The following is a 14,777-nucleotide window of genomic DNA, read 5'->3' on the forward strand; positions in this document are numbered from 1 at the left end:
CACAGTGTTCCTTCAGGTGCATGGTCTCATTGGCTTTTCCCTAAATCCAGAGAGCAGAACTGGAATTATTCTGGTTTCATAAATGGGGAAACTGAGCTTCAAAACTGAATTTGAGTTCTTCACATGTCCCTCTAGAGCCCTGGTTTCCTCTCTGACCTCACAAGAATCCTGTCACCTGACTTGTAGTACAGGAAGGCAGAGTCACCGAATGGCTGTCAACCAGTTTTGCAGACCTCTTAGGTGGAATTCCCAACTCTGCTAATTTCTGTTATGTGATATTGGATAAGTTACTTAGCTACATTATGCCTGTTCCCTCAACTGTAAGACAAGAATGATAATAGTAATTAAGAGTATCTTTCTCATGATTTTATTAGAAATACTGAAATAATAAAATAGGTAAAGCACTTGGTCTCGCTATTGTTATTGTTGCTGTTATTATTGACAAGGATGCTACATTTGCCTAGTGGAAAATCCAGAGAAAGAGTTTTACTTATTTTCCACCCCCAAGGATTTGAAGAGGTTTTGAGAATTATGTCTTCAGTTTGGAAGACTGCCCGTGGATCAAATGCGATGCCTGAGATGATGGTGAAAATCATTGGAAGTAAACATTTTCGATACCTTGTGGAGAAGCCAAAGATGTAAGTTTACTATTTGAAAAATACCTGTTTTGCTTGGATGATAATGAAGTTTTTTCTTTAATCCAGAAATTTACATTTTAAAAATGCTGTCCATGGAAAATTAAGTCATTAAGATGAAACAGTAAAAGTAAAATAGTGTTGATAATTTCTATGCACAGTGTTTTCCCACAGTTTTCATCTTTGTAATTCCCCACACTCCTTAATTACTTGGGCTGATTTTCCAAATAGATGGGAAATATAAGCATTGAGACATTTATAAATATTAATGGAGTATTGCTGCTTCTTCTCATCAGGTTTGTAATCTACCACATTAGTAATTTTTGGGGGGTGGGGAGGGAGAGGGGAAGGTTGTTAATCAAACTGTTATGAATTAAACGAGTGGGCTTGGTAATGAGTCATAAATTGTAAGAGTTTCACTTACTTTTCTTCATAATCCATATTCCTCCAATAGGGGCTTCTCAGAACATAACTAAGAGGGCTTTCTTCCTCTAAACTCATCACAGTCACACTTGAAGGGGGACACTCATGTATCGCTAAAATTCTCTAGATGTTTGGCACAGACAAGTATGACCAGTTCTTCCTTCCAGAGTTTTGGTGGTTTGCATAAAAAAAGAAGATACTATCCCTGCCTTTCATCTAGTAGACATTCCATAAATAGCAGTTAATAATTACTTTCCCTCCTAAAATGATTTCGTTAGTTCTTTCCTCTATTTCAGAAACCCACAGACCAAAAAAATAGAGAAACACAAAGATCTAACCTCATTGAACATAGGTTCAGAAAGCAGTGGACACCAAACCTGGCTATCATCAGAATCACCTGGAGAGTCCTTAAAAATAAAGATGTAGGGTTCAACCCAAGACCCATTAAATCAGAATCCCTGAAGATGAGGCCATGAGGACTACTGTTATGTAGTATAGGCTTTAGAAGGGCAAATGGGCTTTACCTCCCCACCAATCAGTATGGTTGCCCCAAGGGATTCCAAAATGAGTACTGTAATCAATTAGTAATGTCTGTCATGGTACGGGAAGTGAACTTTGCAGCACGTGAGTCATACATTTGAGATCCCTACAGACCTGCGAGATGTGAGTTTGAATCCTGGCTCTGTGCCTTCCTAGACTTTTGACATTGAGAAAGTGAATGAACATCTCTGGCCTCAGATTCTATCAAGTGGGGATAAAATCCATCTATCTAGTAGGGTTGTTGTGAGGATCAAATGAGAAAAAGTATGCAAAACATCTTTCCAGTGCCTAGAAGTATATTCAACGTGCTTAATAAATGGTTCTGCTATTATTATTGAGGCAAATCTTTCCATGGATACAAGACATTAAGTAAAAAATCATATCTCTTTCTATGAAACACTTGGCATCCCTTTTATATTCTATGCCAGGTTATCTCTGTTTTGTAGATGAAGAAACTAAGATACTGTGATAAGTGATTATTTCAAGATCTGCTGATCTTGACAAATCCCAGTTATTGTCCAGAAAAGTAAATAAGATCAATTGGAATGCCTTGCTCAATTCTCCTTCTACCTGGAAGACTGCTATTCTACTAATTTCCATTCCTCTTTGAGGTTGTTTGTTTAACCCCTTCATCCTCAACCCCTTCCTTTTTCCAGGGGTATCAGAGTCTAATACGTTCCTAATGGGGGTGGGAGGTAGGGGAAGCATCCTTGTCCTTTTAAAGTAGAGAAAAATTCCATCTGTCTTATAAGAAGGTACCTGTATTTATTTCTCTTTATTCTTTAAACTTTAGATTCAGGAAATAAGAGTACATTACATCAACTACATTAATTGGAAATAAAAGACACAGTTCTCTTTCTTCTATGACACTGACAATAAAACAATTGGTTTTTTTAATATTAAGATAAGTTTTCTGTTTCTGTTTCTATGGACTTGATATTACTGTTGCTGGAATGACATAGGACAGTTAACAAGCTTTCCTAAAATATTCTTGTATGGTTCAAAAATAAATAACTCTCAAGAGGCTGAGTTAAAGACAGACCCACCACTACCATGCCTTTGCATGTTCCAAAGTCTGACTCTAAAAAACATTTTAGTCATGCTACATCTACACCTTTTAGCCAGGGCCTCAAGAAGGTGTTTTCTTTGGGGTAAATCAGTTGAGCCCATAAGTAAAAAATGTACATAAGAAACATAAGTAAAAGCCAAAAGAGGAAGAAGTCTCTATAAGGAAAATCTGGATTAAAAAAAACATTACAAATTAATAATGGATGGAAAAATAGAACTATTCTCGTGTAACCACATTTAGTTCAGATTTCTTATAGGATGTGTGGAAAAGATGGATAGTATATCAGTCAGAGAAGTGACCTTCAAGGTACAAGTCAGTCTATTAGTTTGCTAGGGCTGCTGAATGAAAATGCCATAAACTGGGTAGTTTAGACTAACAGAAATGTATTGTCTCACAGTTCTGGAGATGTGTCAGCCAAAACCAAGGTGTCGGCAGAGCCCTGCTCCTTCTGAGGTGCCCAGGAAGGATCCTTCTGTTCCAGGTCTCTCTCCTTGCCTCTCCCTATATATGTGTCTGTGTACAGATTTCCTCTTTTCATAAGGGCACCAGTCAGTTGGCTTATAACTCTACTACTCTAGCATGGCCTCATCTTAACTAATTACATCTGCAGTCACCCTATTTCCAAATAAGGTCACCTTCTGAGATACTGGGGTTAGGACTTCAACATATGAATTTGGGGGGGGAGGCACATAACCCATAACAACCAGTCTCCCATTTTACAGATGAGGTGAGACAACTGAGGCCTCAGTGAACTTAAAGTCAGGACACTTATTAAGAATTAAGACTGGAATAGCACTCCCTCCATCTGTTTTTAGTTTAGCCTGGACAGTTACTAACAGGAGATGAACGGAAAATACTCAATGCCTACTTAGAATACATATTTTTCACAAAAAAGATCAAGGTACAGGCTTAAAGAGTAAAACAGGTGTCCCTCAGTTTGTGCCACCATCGTTTTCCTCATATATCCCTACACCAGCCTTCCAACCCTGCTTCCCGCCTCTAATCTCATTCTCTCATTCACTCTCTGAATCCTTGTTCCTCAAAGGGTAGTCTATGGACCATCAATGTCAACCTCACCCGGGATTCTGTTAGAAATGCAGACTCTGAGGCCCCTCTCCAGCCATACTGAGTCAGAATCTGCACTGTTGTCAATTCCCAGGTGAGGCCTATGCAACATTCGTGTTTGAGAAGCCCAGTTCTCAAGTATAGCCAGCACCATCTTTTTAAAACGCAAATCTAATGAAGTGCCACCATCACCAGCCTCAGATTTGCCTGCCTCCCTCCCCCTGTGGGCTCCCATAGCATTCGTAGGGATTATTGCACTCTGACAATTTCCTATGCATTTCTGTGTTCCCCTCATTTACCTGTAAATTCTATGTGTACAACTGTACCCTCAGCACTGAGTGCAAAGTCTTGTACGTATTGAAAGCCTAATAAATGAATTAGAGTACAATAGATGCCAAGAAAAGGAAAGATCTAGAAAGACAATTCTTAGTGCTTTAAATATAAGTCTAAAGGCCCATGATGCTAAAATAACAAGAAGATATTACTATGGAACCCTGATGAGTCATCTGATAGCTGATCCAGAAGAACATATGCCAGTTGACTTGAGACAAATATCTCATTTTCTAAAAAGAGATAAAAGTTGGTAATGAAATCACAGAACTTGAGGCTTGTGGACAATCCCTGGCAAAATTACAGACCAAAGAATTAAGTATATTAGATGTGAGAACAAAACACAAAGGTGATGGTCACTAAGGGTTGGTGTATGTTGACTAAAAAAACAGAGCATGCTAAACTGACCGCATTCTCTTTATTGATGAGGTTACTGCAGTGCAGATGAAGGGAATCATAAAGCACAGTTAATTGGTTAATTTCAGTGAGTCATTAGGCACATTTTTCTCACAAAGACTTGAAATAAGGCAGAGAATTCTGGACTGAATAATATTAAGACAGGCGACATACCAACTTGGTAGTGACTGAACAATGGATGTAAACACAATGTGTTGGAGGTGGAGAGGTTGAGAGGATTTATGTGTGACCCTGTTCTTAGTCAACACTTTTTGAAATCCCCAACTGAAGGAAGATAGACAAATCACTTTAGTAAACAGGTAGGTAGTAGAATGCTGGGAAGACTTGGCAGGAAAATGAGTGAAAACCAGCAAGGTAAAATCAAGAGAAATATATGTAAAGTATGTTTTTAGATAAGGGTACATGTAAGAGATTATATAGAATAAATGTTTGGTTTTACTTGCTGTGAAGTAGTAGAATACATACTGGTCTCTGAGAATTCCCTGGCGGTCCACTGGTTAGGACTCTGTGCCTTCACTGCCAAGGGCCCGGGTTCGATTCCTGGTTGGGGAACTAAGATCCCAAAAGCTGTGCGGTGCAGCCAAAAAAATTAAAAATGAAAAAAAAATTTAAATTAAAAAATAGAATACATACTGGTCTCTGATCCCACCCAGCTCCTGGTATGGAGCCCCTAAAACTCTCACAATTTCCTAAGAGATAAGAGCACTAGGAGTATCATTTGTTCTACTATTTAATCTTTGACCCTAGTTCCTGACACAAAGCTCCTAAAGCCCTAAGAATTTCCTGAGTGATAAGGTGTCTTTTGTTCTAATGAGGATACTCTTGGTGGGATCCTGGGTGGCTCCAGGATGGAGGTTGGTCACGAGAAAGACCAAGCCATGATTAAAAGCTTGGAACTTTCAGCCCCTGACACCACCCTATCCTCCTAGAGGGAAGTGAAGCTGGAAACAGAGTGAATGATTGATCATAACTACATCAGTAAGCCTCCTAAAAATCCCAAAAGTATGGGGTTCAGAGAGCATCTAGGCTGCTGAACACATCTATGTGCTGGGAGGGTGTTATGTCTGTAGAATGCATGGAAGTCCCATGCCCTGCCTCACATACTTTGCCCTCTGCATCTCTTCCATCTGGCTCTCCCTGAGTTGTATCCTTTTACAGTAAACCAGTCATCTAGCAAGTAAATGGTTTTCCTGAGCTCTGTGAGACACACTAGCAAATTCATCAAACCTGAGGAGGGAATTATGGGAACCCTAATTTATAGCCACCCTGTCAGAAATATAGGTAACAACCTGGACTTGTGACTGACACCTGAAGGGGGCAGGGCAGTCTTGTGTGACTGAGCCCTTAACCTGTGTCATCAGTGCTAACTCCAGGTAGATAGTGTCAGAACGGAATTGAAATGTAGGACCCTCAGCTGATGTCAAAGAACTGCTTGGAGTGGGGAAAACCCACACATATTTGATGACCAGTAGTGTGTGGTAGTAGTAGAGAGTAGAGTGGAGGACAAAATGGAGGGTTTTCCCCTGTACACTTGGGTTTGAGCTCAGCATGAGCCAAAGGTGTCCAGATAGAGGAATGGTGGGTGGGGCAGGAGGCAGGCATCATACTCAGAACTAGACCTGTCACCCGGGAGTACTATGCTTCATCCTGGATGCAACATTTTAGGAGGGATCCTGGCACACTAAAGGTGCAAGCACTAAAGGGATGGCATTATGGAAGCTCCAGGGTGTGACATGTGGCCTAGGGGAACATTTATAGAATCTGGGAATTGAGTTGTTATATAAAAGAGGAATTGGGTCCCTTTCAAGAAACTCCTGTGAGTAGAGATGCTTCTGGTGAATAAAGTTGGACTCTATAGTTCCTTCCCATGCCAAGAATCAATGACCCAAAGCATTTTATTCCATAGTTACATTGCTGTTGGTATAGAACTTCTAAGCACAGGGGAAGTTGACTCTGAGATTTTATGGGAAAGAATAGCAAATATTTGTAATAATGTACATTGATGTTTAGAGCCAATAAATATAAAATTCTTTATTTTTCCACATGACTCTCATGGAGCCCATATTCTGTCACTTTTTAATCCCTCAAAGCCCTTCACATTAATACAATATTTTTGAGTTTCTTGAACTCTTTTAAAGTGTTAATGTTAACAGTTTTAGAAATTAATACATATATGGAATTGACATCTTTTCAGTTAACAAACAGTAATTTAGTACTTGCTGAGTGTCAAGCCTTAGGGACACAACAGGTTACCTAAAATTCTAGTGATGGGAGACATACAACAAACAGGTAAACAATGACCATTCGAGTGAGGATAGTGCAATGAGGAAAAATAGAGGAGGGTCATAAGGGTATATGGAATCACAAGGAATGTTCCCAGAAGGTGTCTCTAAGCAAATGGCATTTAACTGAGACTATGTAGAGATGAGTCAGAACCACCCAATGAGACTTATCCATGGTTAGCTGCCAGTGGGCTGGCTAAGACTAGCCCAACTCTATCCCAGTGGGTGTGGCTCACCAGATTCCAACTTTCCATAAAACTAGTAGTTTCTTCTTCCCTCTCCTGCCCCAGAAGAAGAGGCTGCAACTTCCCACAGACCCCAAGTTCTCCAGATATTGGACATTTGGCTTTCCCCAACAACTGCTACAAATAGCACCTAAGTTGTGCATCTGGAGTCTAAGCAGATTTTTTTGGTACTAGGTCGCCTTATGCCTGCTTCATACAAAAGTGCCAAAGTGTCACTTCCCAGGAGCACAGCACCTAGAGATCAGGGCAGCTGCGTAGCTGCTGATTTTCCACCCATGAGAGTCAGTCTGTACCAAGTGACACCACAGGTATTCATCACCATCCCCGTGCCTCCACAGTTCTACACAGAGTGTAAACTATGCATATAGCTGAGGAAAGAGCATTCTGGGCAGAGGGAACAGCCAATAGGAAGCCTCTTGGTGTGTTTAAGGAGGAGTAAGGAAGCTAGAGTTGGTGGAGCTAGTGAACAAGGGGAGGGGCGTAGGAAATGAGATCAGGGAGGCCCTAGGGGCTCAGATCATGGGCCATGTGGTCCCTGGTAGGAACTCTGGATTTGTTCTATGTAGAATGGGAAGACATTGGAAAATTGAGAGCAGTGGAGGACACAATCGAATTTATGCTTTCTAAAGGATGGTTCTGGCTGCTGAGTGGAATATAAACTGGAAGAAGCATGAGTAAAATGAGAGAGACCATTTAGGGAGTCATTATGGTAATCCAGGCAGGAGATGGTAGCAATAATCAATTATAGTCCCTACATAAAGCCTGGATAAACTTTGTGATTTAAAATTTCAAATACCTACTTATTCTTTTTTTTAAAGAAATAACTAATTGTAATACTTTATCTTTGTTTATTGTATTTCTTGCTATATAATCTACATATTACCTTACTATCCATGAACTCAATCTGTCCCTAAAACAGAACGATATCAGGGCACAAACAATTGTCTATGTTTTCACAAGTTCAAAGAAAGGAATATGCTAAAATCATACTTCTCCTATGCCCTTTCCACTGTTTTTTTTTTCTTTTTTATTAACCTCCTACAATAGGTTTTAAGTTATTATTATTATTCTAGACACTGTGAGAAGTAAAAAGGAGCATGAGATACTGTTTGGGACATATGTCTCCAGCCCAAGACATAGACATAGAGCTTTAAATTAGAGTATAGCGCTTTATGTGAGTAAATGTCAAATCAATGGTATAAAAAACAGGTGGCCATTGATCTTAAATCTTGAGACTGTGAGGTAAAAGTTGTTACTTTACCATTTGAAATCCTACACTTCCAAAAATATAATAAATAGTAAAAGGCAAAAACAAAACACTATTTATAACATATATGACAGGAAAAAATTAATCCTCTTAATGTATAAAGAGCCCTTTCAAATCAATAGGGAAAAGATGATCACCCCTGTTTCAAAAACTCGCAAAAGATCTAGACAGGCAATTCACAAAAAAAGAAATAAAAAAGAACACTAGATATATATGTATGGTTGGGGCAGTGGGGTGGGGAATTAACCTGAGTGGTAATGAAAGAAGTTTAAACAACAGTGAGATATTATTTTCTACCAATCAAATTGGAAATATTTTTATAATGGAAATACCCAGGTTGACAAGAGTTTAGGGAAAAGAGTACTCATATGCTATTGTTTTTTAGGTATACTTATAAAAAGCCTTAAAAGTGTATGTATTTTGGCATCAAATCACCACCTGTGGATCAATTCTGAGGAAATAATTATGGGTGGATATAATGGTTTGGTTTCAAAAATGTACACAAGCATATACAAGTCTGGGTCCAGTAGGAAACAGATTGCATAACTCAAATTAGGATGATTCAAGGAGGATTTGTTTACAAGAGTAAAAGAATTCCAAGATATAGTACAGGAATCATGAGCTAGCAGCTTCAAGGTCTGCAGAGATAGGAAAAGGGGAATGTTATTGAGATGGAAGCATTCTGTAACTCAGGCCACCTGGAGAAAAGAAGTGACCTTTGGGCAGAAGACACAAGTAGCTTGAGACACTCTTGCAGGGAGAACGAATCTCATGCCAGGGCCAGAATCAGAAGACGTGGGAGCTGACCAGCTGATCAGTCCACAAAGGTCAGCTTCTCAGAGTGGATGAGGACGCAAGGAAGTCGGAGAAAAGGAAAATGTCCAGGAGAGAAGCAATATTTAAACGAGTAAAAATTTGAGAACAGTAAATGTTCCCAAATAATAGAGGACTAGTTAAATAAACTCTTGTATATCTATACAATGAAATACTATCTAGCCACTTTAAATGTTCTTGTGGATACATAAACATTGATGCGTAAGGTATCCACATTATATTGTCAACTGGAAAAATTTTAAAAGATCACAAAACTGTATAATCCTAGTTTGGTTTAAGAGCAAAACAAAACATAAGTTCTTGTATACGTACAGGGAAACTTTCTATAAAGAGATAACATAATACCTTGCCACATATAGTTTAACCACTTATAATTTTGAGAAAGCACAGATTTATTTTTATGCAGTACACTTTTTTTAGGACTTTATTTTTTACAGCAGTTGTAAGTTCACAGCAAACTTGAAAGGAAGGTATAGAGACATCCCATATACCTCCTGCCTCCACACATGCGTAGTTTTCCCCATTATCAACATCCCTCACCAGAGTGGTGCATTGGTTATAATTGATGAACCTACACTGACACATAATAATCATCGAAAGTCCATGGTTTACCTTAAAGTTCACTCTTGGTGTTGTACATTCTATGGGTTTGGATAAATGTATAATGGCATGCATTCACCATTATAGTATCAGACAGAGTATTATTGCCCTAAAAATCCTGTGCTCTGCCTATTCATTCCTCCCCTCCTTTCCTATAGTACACTTTTCAAATCCATGGTCTCTTTACATACCACTGATTTAGTTCAATCTAATTAAACAAAACCCCTATAGCAATCATTATTGCTCCTTGTTCCCATAGACCCTGCGGATGTATCCAGAACATGTTACAGAGAGAGAAGAACTGTAGGAGCCGTTCGAGGATCTCAGAGCACGGATGGAAAACCTGGCTCAGAGCTGTGCCTTAAAGCACGGAGATAATTGATGAAGAGGCCAGGCAGCTGCACAATTATCTTGCTTAGAAACAGGGGAGAATGCAAGTGCAAAGAACATTCAATTTCAAGCCTATAGTTGAAATTGTTGGCTCAAAGATTTAAAAACAGCACAGTCTGCACAGCTCCTGGGTATAATTCACCTGAGGACACTTTGATACAACAATGTTTGGGTTTTTTTTTTCTGTTAAATTAAGGAATGTGATTCCAAAGAATTGTGCTTTATCAGAGCAGATTTTAAATATGAATTAATCTTTTTTTTAAAATGGGCGATTTCTATAACTTATATTTACTATTATTAGTAAATAACAAGGTGGTGGGAGAGATTACATGAACTCTGTCTTTTTATCTGTTTAAATAGATTTTCCTCAGTTCCTATGAACTGTGAAATGTTGATCCTTCAAACTTTAGTTTTACCTATCAAAAAAGAAAGTTTGGGGACCCAAAGGAAAGAGCACCCCTTCTGTACCTGGGTGATGAGAAAGGTGTTGATAAAGGAGATAGCACTTTAACTTAGGACTAAAATAAAATTACCATTTGTCATGGGCTGACTGGGAACCCAGGTTCGGTGCTAAATATTTTATACATCTTATCTTGATAAGTATTATTTTTCTAATCTCACAGATGAGAAACTGAAAATTAGAGATGTGAAATAACATCAAAATCACACAAGTTATGTTTGGGGTTAGGACTCAAAACCAGGTTTCTTGGACATATAGCTCACGTCCTTAGCCACTGCCTGAAATTATTTGTACATTTTGCACAACTATGGAAAAGACCTTCCTTTTTCATTGTCTATGCCATTGTTTCTCAAACTTCAGTGTACATAGGAATCATCTGAGGTGTTTGATAAGCATATAAATTTTCTTGTACCACTTTCAGAAATTCTGATTTAATAAGTTCAGAGTGACCCAAGCTTCTATCTTATTATCCAGCACCCTACACAATTCTTACCCGCCTCAGGTGGTCTGAAGTTCAATCACTGTCTTTTTCTCCAAGAACAAGCCCTTCATTCTATCTGGAATATTCTCCCACCTCTTACTTTCTCTTTCACCTGCTATGTCATAAATCAATTCCTTCATGGAGTCATTTCCACTCCTTTTAAGCAGATTTGGTTTGACAACCCTCTGTGATTCTATATCTCTTTTTTACTTACTCTATTTTTTCAATTATCACATTGTATTATAATTTTCTGTTTAAATGTCTGCTTTTCTCGCTTAACTGTGAGATCTTTGAAGACAACACAGCCTGAAGACAGTGAGTGGATTGGATGCTCACTGCAACCCTGACTAAGAAGGTGATAATGCATAGCTAAAAAACAAGTAAAATAGAAGAAAACATCCATGGTGTAAATGTGCCTAATGCTGTAGAATTGGATTTACATGTAAAAAGAAGGTTTCAGAAGAGTAGGTATGTTGGGATATCATCTTCTGTGAGTTAATTTATCTGAAGAAAATGAAAACACTAATTTGAAAAGATATGTGCATACCAATGTTCATAGCAGCATTATTTACAGTAACCAAGATATGGAAGCAACCTAAGTGTTCATCAACAGATGAATGGATAAAGAACATTATATATGCAATGGAATATTACTTAGCTGTAAAAAAGAATGAAATTTTGCCATTTATGACAACATGGATGGACCTGGATGCTTAGTGAAATAAGTCAGACAGAGAAAAACAAATACTGTATGTTTTCACTTATATGAGGAAGCTAAAGAATAAAACAAATGAATATAACAAGACAGAAAGGGACTCGCAGTTACAGAGAACAGACCTGGTGGTTGCCAGAGGGGAGAGGGGTTGGGGGAGGAGCAAATGGGTGAAGGGGACTAAGAGGTACAAACAACTAGGTATAAAACATGTATAAGATGTACAGCACAGGGAATATAGCCAACATTTTATAATAACTTTATATGGAGTAAAATCTATAATGATAGTGAATTATTGCACTGTACACCAGAAACTCATATAACATTGTGAGTCAACTATACCTCAATTAAAAAAGAAAAGAAAACATTGTGGGGGGGAGTAAATCATATCAAAGAACAATTGGTGATTGAGCTGGTTACTAATTTTGCAGCCAAAATGACCCCAATTTGAGAAACTATTCTCATTCTGTAAAGTAGTATAGTGCAAAATGCCATGAAAAATACACTTTGGTTATTTTCATTGTTGTCAGAATGTGGTTCAATGCTATGAAGAGAGATGTGGGATACTTTGGAAATAACTTTGGGGATGTTATGAATCCCTTGTCCCTGGAAAGATACAAACCAAAGCTGAAGGATGGCCACTTGGGTGTTCTGAGAGGGACTTTATAAACCTAGGTTGGAAGATGGACTAGGTACTTCTATATACATTATTTTTTATTAACATTTTAAAAGAGAATCAAAATCCTCTTGTTTAACAGTAGCCAGTTTGTTTATTATGGGTATGAAGTTGAGGAGAAATGTGGAGGAAGGAGTACACACTTTGGAGCCATACAGACCTGGGTCTGAGCCCTAGATCTCTACTTATTATCAGTTTATCAATGAGCAATTTACTTAATCTCTCTGATGATTTTTTTTCTCATCTGTACAATGATGATCATAATGCCTACTTTTCAGGATTATTAGAATAACATGAAATAATTTATGTGAACTTATACACAGTGGCTGACACATAGAAATAAGCATTTAGGACATGTTAGCTAGCATAATTACAATGACAAAGAAATAATTTGGGCATGGGCTTGGGAATTAATGTACTTTAAAAATCTTTCTGAAGACTAAACATCAATGATAATAGTATATGGATGGCTCCAGGGAGTAAACAAAAAAAAAAAAAAGAAGAAGAAGAAGAAGAGGAAAAAACTCTCACACTTCATCACAACATCATCTGCTACATTAGCACAGGCTTTACGTTTCAGCTTCCCCATGGAGTTTGGTGAGATTTTCAGCTGCAGTCCCCTCCGAGTTCCACTTTATTTTTTATTTTGTTGTTGTCTTTTTAAAAGAGAAAAGTCTGGTTGTGCCGATTATCTGTTATTACTTCCAAACAAGAACATGCTTTCATTTACTGAAATTAGATCCCCATTCACTGTGTTGGCACACTCCGGGCTGTCTTCTCCAGAGGGTTTGAGGCCTGTTAGATGGTACGCAGTTGGAAATTGGCAGCACTGAGCCTCTGCCAAGGCTGGCAGACCTTTAAGATGGCATCTGGTGACCTTTCTGCTGAGCCCCCTGGGTCCTCCATTTGCAAGTTGATGTTCTCACGAGGGGTGTAATCCAAATCAAATGTGAGATCTGGTGAGATGGAGTTTCATGGGAGGTGGGGCCAGTGTGGGATCTGTACATTGCTTTGGGCAGATGATGCTACTAGACACCCTTGCGATGTTTCTTTCTAATCCTGAGACTCTGAGCTCTACAAAAGGGTGGCACTAAAGGGCTGATTTGCAGGAAGAGCCTAGTGTGAGAAAGGGAACAATTGGACAGTTTTCTCCTCATTTATTTATCATCCAGCATTACTGTCATCCTTCCTAATTGCCGTAGTTCCCAGATGACACTAAACCCTTCACAACATCCCTGAGAGCAGCAGCTGAGGTTAGCAGTACATATGAGGAAGCTAGCTGTGTCTTGCTTCCTAGACAGTATTGATGACACTTTTTTCCTTCCTTTGAAATGGCAAATTTCTATTTTCAATACTGCAGGTAGATAGCACACAAGCCTAGAAGAAAGAAATGTGGGTTTGTGAACAAGATAACCGCAAATGCCTGTTGACGAATTGTGCTAATAGAAGACACATGCCATTTCTCAGCTAGGGCGTCTTTCTCATAATTTTAAAGTGCTATGTATATTGTTTGATTAAAAAAAAGAAAAACAGCTTTTACTTCGAACAGAGTTAACAGGTCATTTTTGATTTTACATCTACTGTGGCTGTTTTAACAGGCAGTTACACTTCACATTTCTCAGGCAATTCTGTCCTGAGACTGCCCACAAAATGATTTTGAAGGTGATTAAAGCAAAGATGATTCATCCCCCTTGCCTTCATCCAGAAGAGTTAACTGTCTGCCCCATGACCATTTTGCTTTTTAATCCTGCACTTCATGCATGCCTCATCCTCTAATTTCTGTTCCTCACATATTCCCTAACTTCCATGGATCCTTTCCTGACTCGGAACAATCAAGGAGCGATCAAGAAGACTTAGACCCGAGTTTACAGGCTATTTGGTGGGGCTAATACCAGACTCCAGGAGGGCTCATGCCAAGGAGTACTTCCCAGAACTTCTGCTGCCAGTGTCCTTGTCCCAGCAGTAAGCCACAGCCACATCCACCTCTACAGGAGACCCTCCAACACTAGCAGGAGAGGGGATTAAGAGAGCTGCTTAAAGGAGCTCCAGAGGTGGGCGCGAGCCGTGGCTAACAGCGCGGACCTCAGAGACGGGCATGAGATGCTAAGACTGCTGCTGCCGCCACCAAGAAGGCTGTGTGCGAGCACAGGTCACTATCCACACCTCCCTTCTGGGGAGCCTGTGCAGCCCGCCATTGCAAGGGTCCCGGGATCCAGGGACAACTTCCTCAGGAGAACGCAAGGTGTGCCTCTGGCTAGTGCAACATAACAAGGCCTCTGCCACCGCAGGCTCGCCCTGCATCATGCGCCTCCCTGCCCCCAGCCTCAGTGAGCCAGAGCCCCCGAATCAGT

At 39.3% G+C, this 14,777-nt stretch overlaps 1 protein-coding gene across 1 annotated transcript in view; it reads left to right on the forward strand.

The window, feature by feature from the left end:
* Positions 1 to 531: 531 nt before the first annotated feature.
* The window catches only part of LOC308604968 (uncharacterized protein C1orf87), a gene marked incomplete at both ends in the record, with an annotated part of 88,347 nt that continues 74,101 nt past the window's right edge, over positions 532 to 14,777 (forward strand). The window contains 1 exon segment of the mRNA XM_081214603.1: positions 532 to 638. Coding sequence (XP_081070729.1) covers positions 532 to 638 — 107 coding nt within the window.

The sequence above is a fragment of the Mesoplodon bidens genome, assembly GCF_964165515.1.
Source record: "Mesoplodon bidens genome assembly, chromosome: 2".
Classification (NCBI taxonomy): Eukaryota; Metazoa; Chordata; class Mammalia; order Artiodactyla; family Ziphiidae; genus Mesoplodon; species Mesoplodon bidens.